A 10,018-nucleotide genomic window follows, 5' to 3' on the forward strand; every position below is an offset into this window, starting at 1 on the left:
CAACAACTTTGCAGTAAATCTGAAAGGTTTGCGTTACTTTAAAGAGGCTAAATATATAGAGACGCAGCTTACATGATTGGATCAGGCTGAGCTTATTGGATTTGCCTAAAAGTGTGTGTGTGTGTGTTTGTGTGTGTGTGTGTGTGTGTGTATTTCCATGGAGTTCATGAAAAAGATCACATCGGTTTTTGGAAAATAAAGAAGCTACATTTTCTCAGCAATATCTGAATATAGCATGAGAAAAAAAACTGGCAACCCAGGATATACTATAAATAAGTGATTAATATCTTCAATGTATAAAATGAGCTTACAAATAAAAAAGAAATAAAAATAAAAGGGCTTATGAAAAGCGGTCAAAATGCACAGACAAGCAACTTCACATTACAAAAGTCGAAATGCAAATGACTAATAAGAATATGGGGGAAATTTTTCAAAGAGCAAAGAAATAATGCAATTTAAAAATGCAAAGCCACTAGGCAAGTGTCCAGTTGGCAAAACAAAAAGCGCTAAAATACAGTGAACTTGCGAGACAAGGAAGATCGGTCCTCCCATCCGAGCCTGAAACCATGAGACAACAAAACACAGCTATGCCTTCGTCCTTAAGTGTTGTCTCCTTCAAAGTAACGACTTGCCTGTCTGTAGCCTGATTTGAGAGTCGGCTATTGTTCAAAGCATTTGTGGAACTCATTCTAGATGTTTCCTGAGCCTGTAGCACATTCTTTTGAATATGACAGTAAATCTTCATTGACAGTTTCGTCTAGTGGAAAGAGCCAGAATTAATTTAAAGCCAAGTCTGGTTATACTATTTGTGATCAGAGAAAGGTTTTCTCATAAATCGGCTCTGGAGGCAATGACAAAGAGGCATTCCAGAACTATGTAGCAGCTCACGGAAATAAGTATTTGCAACCGCAGGTGAGAAGCATCATACTCAGCTGGACATCTCCCACCTGTCCTGTGTAAAGATCTCCCACTGGCCTGTCCTGAGTCCTCTTTCCTCTAAGCCTCCGACAGTTTGAAATATAGGCTTGGTCATGTCACCCTTGTTCCTGATCAAAAACTCATAAGATGGCTCTGTGAGCTAATTTGGCCTGGCTCCGCTCTCTCTGGCTTCATTTGTTACCGGTTATCTCACAGACTTTCACTTCTGGCCACACCAGCCATCTGGAAAATCTTCATGGACACCAAGCCAACCTTGTCAGAGTCCTTGCCCATTCTGTTCTCCCTCTCACCCTTTTAGCCACCGAACATCTCCCTATTCTGCACATCTTGGTTCGAAGGTCAAGCCCTCCTCTGCAGCAAGCCTTTTCTGCTCTCTCTGCTCAGGGACACTCTTATCCACAGTATATGTTTTCAAGATACCACCCACATCCTCTTCATTATACAGTTTGGATTTTTTTAAAAAATATTTTATTTATTTATTTGAGAGAGTGAGTGAGAGAGCACAAGCAGGGGGAGCAGCAGGCAGAGGGAGAAGCAGACTTCCGGCGACCAAGGGAGCCCGATGCGGGGCTCGATCCCAGAACCCGGGAACATGACCTGAGTTGAAGGAAGATGCTTAACTGACTGGGCCACCCCAGGTTGGATTTTTTTTTAATCAGACATTATCTGATTAATCTCTCTCTGTCCAAAGAGATTAGAAACCTGCAGGAAGGCAAGGACCCAGATTCTTTTTACTTAGTGTATTGCATAAAGCCCAGCATATCGGAAGTTCTCAATAAATAACTAGTAGATGAAAGAGAAATGTTATTTGATATGCTTGTGAGGTAGACGTGCTGCAAGGTGGTCAGAGTAATCCTCTCACCCGCTGTGCACCTGCCACTTGCCCATCAGGACGTGAATCTATGTCCTTCCCCTTGCACCTATGTGGATCTTGGGACTTGCGTTCACTGCAGAATGAGACAGCAGTGACACTGGGCCAGTCAGGTCTGGGCCTAGCTCTTCAAAGGCCCAGCAGGGTCTGCCCTGGCTTTCATGGAGAAAACTGCCATGCTGAAGGAAAGCTGGTCTAGGGGCATCTGGGTGGCTCAGTCAGTTAAGTGTCCGACTCTTGGTTTTGGTTCAGGTCATACGACGATCTCAGGGTCGTGGGATCAAGCACCGCATCGGACTCTGCACTCTGCAGGGAGTCTGCTGGAGATTTTGTCTCCCTTTCTGTCTCCCTTGATCCCTCTCCTCACTCATGCTCATGCTCTCACTCTATCTTATTCTTTCTAAAATAAGTAAATAAATCTTTTAAAAAAAAAAAAAAGGCTGGTCTATACCACTGGAAGAGGAGAAGCCACAAATTCTGAGAGCCAGCCCCAATGATCAGATGTGCTGGGCCTTGACTCATCCCTGACCTACAGAGTTATGAGGTATAAAATGATTGTTTCTTCAGGCCACTATATTTTGGGATGGTTTGCAGTACAGACAGAGTAATTGAGAAACTGGCCTCCTATCTTAAAAGCATAATGGCTCTTAGATTCTCTTCACATCATTATCTCTAAAGGGGTCAACCTTCTCCATTTAGAATCGGAGGCCTGATCCCTTTGTGCCTGTAGCAAATCAACCCAATGTCTGGTTGTCTTGGGCACCCATAAGAGTTAGAGTCGCTATATGTCATTTATACATCATGCACTTGCTCTTCTTCCTTGCTGTGTCTCACACACCACCATTTGAAACTTCGCTGTGCATTCCACTGTGCAGCTTTTCAGCTGCATTAGGGTACACATTTTTTTCCTTGTCTTTATTTTCAGCGAGTCTCTAGCTGCCTGGCACATAGCAGGTGCGCAATGAAATTTTGCTGAATACACGAACCATTCTTTGCCTCACTGCTTCTACCCTTGCCAGCTCTGCTTTCCCTCAAACATCCCATTTTAAAACACATTCTCCAATCTCACCACCACATGGTCTGCTATATTTTAACATAAATATCAAATATTCTATGTCCATAGGAGCCACAGCTCAGCCCAATACTGCCTCCTTTGACTCAGCAATGTCTAAGTCCAATAATAATGCCTGTTTTGTATTTAAATCAGAGAACTAGATTTCAGACACACAATTGTGCGTGCAGTAGACATTACCCCTTCATCCCTTTCTTTCTGAAGCTGTTTCTCAGACCTCCCGGGGCACCTACCCCTCATAGCAACATCCTTGTGTCACCTACGTCAGTAATGGTCTGTAAGACCCACATGCGTGGATAAAATTCACATTTATGACCATTTACTCTCTGCTAGGCATTGTGCTAGGCAGTTGACCTGTATAACATGTCCTATTTTATGAAAAAGAAAGCCTAGCTTTCAATCTCAGGCCACCACAATTCGAACCCAGCACAACAATGACTCTGGAACTGGCAGGAATGAAATAAGCAAAGATGATGTCCACGTGTTAGGTGCTGGAGTTTCCCCCCAAGACACATTTTTCACACTTCCTCCTTTCACACGCTGAAGCAAACACCTTTGTACCCTTCCTCTTCATCTCCATGATCAAAACCTGGCTTTTAAAAACATTTACTCTGGGGCGCGCTTGGGTGGCTCAGTGGTTGAGTAACTGCCTTTGGCTCAGGTCGTGATCCTGGGGTCCTGGGATCGAGTCCCGCATCGGGCTCCCTGCAGTTATGAGGTATAAAACTGCTTCTCCCTCTGCTTATGTCTCTGCCTCTCTCTCTCTCTGTGTCTCTCATGAATAAATAAAATCTTTAAAAAGAAGAAAAACATTCACTCTGAGGTATAAATGACTGATAAGACCCTCAAACATGACACCACACCCCCTTACAAGGGGTTCTGAATTTCAACCAAACATTGAAGATGCAAAAAGAAAACAAGACCAGCAACACTAAGACTTGAGAGTGAGCAAGTCAGATTTCCACCAGCAATCACACTCCTCAGTCCAACAATCAGCCTGGCCCTGAGGGCAGGAGCTAGGAAGGAGGGAAGTGTGGAGGCTGTGAGGAGCCCTCTCATCTGGCTATCCTGGGCTGGTTCGTACACATGTGGGCACTTTGCTTCTCAGCTTTATATACCACACACATCCCTGCCTGCCTTAGTTTCTAATCCGGCTGTTCTTTGACAGCCTTGCTCAGATTGATAATCTCTTCTTCCCAAGACAGTACTTGTCATACTTGAAAGCTTGTGTCCATTGTGTATGATAACATAATTATTAATGGTATATTTATATGCCATTTATTCTTCTATTCCCATTTTGCATGAAAGATGTACTTAAGACAGTTACTAACAATAAACAATATCTCACTGACGGCCCAGCAGAAGTAGTGCAGGCTTCAAGTCCCTGCTCAGTCAACAGTGGTACTTCTAGAAGTTTCCACAGTGACCTCCAGACACAGTTAACTGTTATATTCCTTAGCGCCTCTAATACCACTTCATGGACTTGTGATAATTGTTCCTAATTTGTTTCCTTAACTAGATTGTGATGCCCTTGAGGGCAGGGAAGGTGCTTTATTCATCTTTTTGTTCTAAATCAGTGCCTGGCACTTCTTATACAGTCAATAAATCCTAGAAGAAATCGGCTCTTGCTCATTTGGTGGCATCAAGAAACTGTGGACCACAGATCCTGCTAGGTTTAGGGACCCTTTGCCTACTGAGCAGCATGGTTGGACTGCCCACTTTAAGTTCTCAATGTTCCTGCTGTTGCACCCTCATTGTTAGGATTTAAAGGAAGCCCAGTGATCTGGGTGTTCCTGTCTGACCACAACTTCCTGCCACCATAACATTTCACCTCAATGTTACTAATTGCCTAGGAGAGCAGATCCAAGAGAGGCTATGGTTAGACCAGAGTTCCCCTTTGTCCACCATCTGACTCTTTATGACTCCTCATCTGTTCTAGTTTATGTCCCTGCATAAATGCACGTCTTTACTGTGGTTCATAGGTATGGTCAATCATCAGCAATATTCCCCATAATCCTCAGCGTCTTAGCTATTAGAAAGTAACACACAACCTTCCTGACTGGTCTTACTTTCAGTTTATATCTATAAATCTCAAATATGTCCTTAAGGACTTTCTAGGACTCTACTACTCTGGCTTCTCCCTCACTTCCCAACACTCCACTTGGGCTCTGAATCCCATCTCCTCCCTCACCTATACCATCAGCACCTCTATTCCTTTGTTCCATCAGAATATAAACATAATATCCTATAGCCTACCTTTGGAAACTCTCTCTAGATCCTTCGGTCTACACCCTATTTCCCTGTTTTATTGTCTACGAGAAGCTTCCCCAAGAGTTGTGTCTTCTCTTTTCACTGTTCTCACATCTTCATCTTTCATTTTAAGAAGCACACAGTCAGGCTTTTGTCTCCACCATGTCACTGAGGCTATTATCCCCAACGGACCTCCTCCTATCACCAAAGACCTCCACATGGCCAAGTAAAATGTCGATTCCCAGCCTTGGCTGAGCAGCTGCCTGTGACACAGCTGAATACTCCTGCCTTCTTTAAACATTTCCATTTGGCTTTGGGAACAATACAGCCTCCTGGTTTTCTTCCTACTTCCCTGGATGCTCCTTCTCAACTTCTTCTGCTGGTTGGTTCTCCTCTTCCCAGCCCTCAAATACCAGAAGGCCCCAGGGCTCAGTCTTATCTCTCTTTTCTCTCCAAATGTCCTTCCTTATAGATCTGTCCACTTCTGTGGGTTTAAATATGTTGAAGTGTCCACAGCTTACATGGTAGCCCCGCTGCCCCTCGCAACTCCAAACTCATGTATCTAACTGCCAGTTGGCATCTCTACTTAGATGGGTTTTGTTAAAAATGATTTTTAATTTTTATTTATTTGAGAGAAAGAGTGAAAGAGAGAAAGCACAGAGGGAGAAGTAGACTCTCTACTGAACAGAGCCTGACACAAGGCTTGATCCCAGAACGCTAAGATCACAACCTGAGCCAAAGTCAGATGCTTAACCATTTGAGCCACCTAGGCACTCCTCCCCTTAGATGTTGAATAGATACTACTCAGAGTGGCTACACAAAATCAACACTTGTGCTTTCCACTCCTGCCAGCTACTTACATCACCATCATTCTCTAGTTTCCCTAGTTTCAGCCAAATGCATTACTGTTTACCCTGGTGCTTAGGCCCCAGATTGGAAGTTATCTTTAATTCCTCTCTTTTTTCTCATACCTTATGTCCAAACTTGTCAGCAACACCTTTGAAATAAGTGCTGAGCGTGATCACTTCTCACCACCCCCACCTGTTTCACCTGAGTGCTAGGCATCACGACCTTCCCACTCTTGGCTTCTCCAACTGTCTCCCAAATGGTCTCCCTGCTTTCACAGTCATACACCCAAACAGCCTACTCTCCACCCTGCAACCAGAGTGATCCTTTAAAAATATGAAACCAGGGGCACCTGGGTGGCTCATTGGTCAAGTGTCTGCCTTCAGCTCAGGGCCTGATCCCAGGTCCTGGAATTGAGTCCCCAATCGGGTTCCCCGCAGGGAGCCTGCTTCTCCCTCTGCCTATGTCTCTGCCTCTCTCTGTCTCTCATGAATAAATAAATAAAATCTTAAAATACATACATATACATACATATATATATATATATATATATATATATATATATATATATATATATATATAACCAGCCACTCCCTGATAAAACTTGTCTTATTGGATAGTTTTCCATCAGGATTGGAATAATATGCAAATTCTACTTGGGCCAAAAAAAGATCCACATTACTCTGACCGAGTCTGTCTCTGCTACCCCGGTTTGACCTTGTCTGCCCACGCGTTCATCTGTAGTTCAGCCACTGTGGCCTCTTTGCTCTGCCTTGACCAGGTCAGGCTCTTTCCCATCTCTGTATTTGCCGTCCTCTGCCCAGAAGACCCTCCCAGACTTGGCAAGCTTTGCTCCTCACTTCAGTTAGGCCTCTGCTCAAATACCACCTCTTCAGAGAGGATTCCTCTGACCACGCGCCTCGTCACCCTACACATCTTGATCCTCATATCCTGTTTACTTTTTAAAATAGTGCTTAGTAATCCTTGCCTTCTTAAGATATATTTATTTGTTTGTCGATCCCCACTAAAAGAATGCAAACGTTTTACTGGCATGGAGTTTGCTGCCTTGTTCAAACTATGTGTTTAGAACAAGGGCCCGATATGCACTGGATGCGTGAATAAATTTCAGGAGGAAGTAAGAGATGGGATGCAGAAAAGCAGGGAAGCAGTGGCTCAGGTAGAGTGTTATGTAAATTAATTCAAAACTGTGATGTACTTCCAGGAACAGAGCAAGAATGACGGGCTGGCACAACGGAAAGTCAGCTAGCAGACTCTGAAGGTCTCTCAAGCCGCCCTGTCAGATAGAAATTTCTGCAACGATGCAAATGTTCAACACCTCTGCTGTCCCAAACAGTAGCCACAGGCCATGTGTGGCTATTGAGCACCTGAACTTTGGCTAGTGGGACTACAGAACCAAATATTAATTTTCTTTAATTTTATTTCGAATTAAATTGCCACATGTGGCTGGTGGCTATGGTACTTGTGAAACTCTAGGACCTCAAGAATCTCTTCCCCCCACTTGTGATTTCAGAATAATAATAATAATGCATTCCTCACTGAGTTGTTGAGAGGATGTACAAAATAAAGAGCCTGGACAAATGCAGTTTTTGAGTTGGCCCTCAAAAACTAATAGCGGCTATCATTACAGAGAGTTGCAAATTCAAGTAATTTAAATACATGCCACTTACATTTGGCTCTAGAGTGCCAGAAACGAACTTCTATTAATTTATATATATATTTTTTGTTTACTAGAGTTAGTGGATAACCAATGTGTGTGGGCCTATATTTGAGCTCACAAACTAAAAATAGCAAACAACCATTTTGGGATCTCATGAAGGCCTTTCAGAGATAGATGGCTATTCCAAGTGGATCAGCTCGGGGATACTTACAATGAGCTAACTGGTTTTGACGATAGCTAATTTAGCATTTGCAAAAATTGGATCTGTAACTGTATTATTTTCAAACAGTGTCATCTGCAACTCCCAGAATGATCCTGGATGAGAATCCTGTTTGTTTTAAAACTATTAAAATAATAATAGGGGAAAGAATTTACTTATTGGAAACATTATGTCGAATTCTTTAAAGCTTAAATTCGTTTGGACATAAAATCATCCTTTTTTTTTTTCTTGTCCGTGGCTGGCCACACTTTCTTCCATACTGAATTAAGTAAATAAAATTAACACAGATAGAGAACATAAGCAGACCATTATGACTAACCCTTAGGGATAATCTAATCTAATAACAAAATTACACATTTGTTCAGAATAAGTATGGTGCTTATTTTTAGGCCAAGAGAATTTGCAGTCCATAGCAGCAGAGGTGAAAGTGGCATTCTACAGACCCTGCCTGAGTGTGTGGTGGAGACTCTGAGACTCCAAGGGAGACGCAGCTATTTAAATTAAACACGTGCTTAGAGGCATTAAGAAAAGTTGACGTTCTTATTAAGGAGACCAATTAATCTGCAATCTGTTAGAAGCCACTTTACCGTAGTTGAAAAAGTGCCCCAGGACCTAATCATGTAAATGAGAACTGGAGAAGAAAGGGAACTAAAGTTCACTTTTCCACAAGGGAGCATTCATTTCCCAACTGCCCCCTACCCCGCCGGGCCCCGGTTTCGCTGTTTGAAATGCACATCCCTTTTCTGCCCCCCACCGCCTTCCCGCTGTGAGTCTGGGGTAGCAGAGGGCAACAGGATGCAGATCTCTAAAATACCGAGGCCGGGTGTTTAAAAGACCTACTTACCAATGGGCATCACTAAGAAAAAAGGCAGCCAGCAGAGGACGAAGCAGCCGACCACGATGCCCAGCGTTTTGGCCGCTTTCTTCTCCCGGGAGAACTTGAGGAGCCTCACCGAGAAGTGCGTCTTGTTCTTGGCGCTGGACACCCCGGGGCCTCCTACTGGGGCGTTCTTCCGATGGATGCGGAGCGTCACCTGCTCCGAGTCCGACTTGTCCGTCTTGAGGCCAGACTTGAGGCCCCTGCTCTCCCTCTTGGCCACCACGTAGACCCGGCAGTACATGACCAGGATGATGGTCAGTGGCACGTAGAAGGAGCCCAGCGCCGAGAAGAGCACGTAGCCCGGCTCCTCGGTGATCTGACAGATGGTCTCGTCCTCGGGGGCCGGCTGCCTCCAGCCAAAGAGAGGCCCGATGGAGATGACGAGGGACAGCGCCCAGACACAGAGCAGAGCCATGAGACCCCTCTTCTGGGTGACGATGGTGGGGTAGCGCAGCGGGTAGCTCACACCTATGTAGCGGTCGATGGAGATGATGCAGAGTCCCATGATGGACGCGGTGCAGCACAGGACGTCCACCGCCGCCCAGATATTGCAGAAGACCCTGCCAAAGGCCCAGTAGCCCAGGATCTCGAAGATAGCCGAGAAGGGCAGCACGGTGGAGGTGAGCAGGAGGTCGGCCACCGCCAGGTTGACGATGTAGTAGTGAGTGACCGAGTGCAGATGCCGGTGGCAGGCCACGGAGAGGATCACCAGGATGTTGCCCAGCACACCAAAAATGATGAGGCCCCCCAAGATCACCCCGAGCAGAATGGCCTTGGATATGTTCACCGGTGCCGGCGGGTGGGTGCAGTTGGAACTGTCGGAGGCATTTCCAGAGAGAAACACCATGGTCCCAGCCGGGGCCGGCGAGGTCCGGCTCTCGAGAGCCACCCCCCGAGCGAGGGCGGAGGCGGAAGCGAGGGAGCGGAGTCAGAAGGTCTGGGCTCGGGGGAGCCTGGCCGGCTGGGGCTAGCTGGGGGGGAGAGAGCGCGCGCGGGTGGGAAGCAACCCGGGCCTGCCCTGCACACCCGCAGAAGGCCACGCAAAGGGGCAGGGCAGTGGAGGCGACATGGCCAGGGGCGCGCGGGGCTGCCGCGGACCCCACCCGCCCGCTGCGCCGGCCCCGGGCCGCGACTCGCTGCCTCCCCGAGCCTTGGCGCGAAGCTCCAGGAGGCACGTTGCAAACTGCAGTCGCAGAGTTACAGCAGCCCGCTCTTGCCTACCGTCGGATCCGCCCTGCTTAGAAGCCCCGGCATCCTGCACG

At 46.0% G+C, this 10,018-nt stretch overlaps 1 protein-coding gene across 11 annotated transcripts in view; it reads right to left on the reverse strand.

Annotated features, from left to right (window-relative positions):
• Positions 1-9,723, reverse strand: part of ADRA1A (adrenoceptor alpha 1A) — a 223,593-nt gene extending 213,870 nt beyond the window's left edge. For all 11 annotated transcript variants that reach the window (XR_008667092.1, XR_008667091.1, XR_008667090.1 and 8 more), the window contains exon 1: positions 8,721-9,723. Coding sequence is in view for 6 of the 11 variants with exons in the window: in XM_055345930.1 (XP_055201905.1) it covers positions 8,721-9,603 (883 nt within the window). In the remaining 5 variants the exon portion in view is untranslated. The remainder of the gene's footprint in view (positions 1-8,720) is intronic.
• Positions 9,724-10,018: the final 295 nt, after the last annotated feature.

The sequence above is a fragment of the Nyctereutes procyonoides genome, unplaced genomic scaffold, assembly GCF_905146905.1.
Source record: "Nyctereutes procyonoides isolate TBG_1078 unplaced genomic scaffold, NYPRO_anot_genome, whole genome shotgun sequence".
Lineage (NCBI taxonomy): Eukaryota > Metazoa > Chordata > Mammalia > Carnivora > Canidae > Nyctereutes > Nyctereutes procyonoides.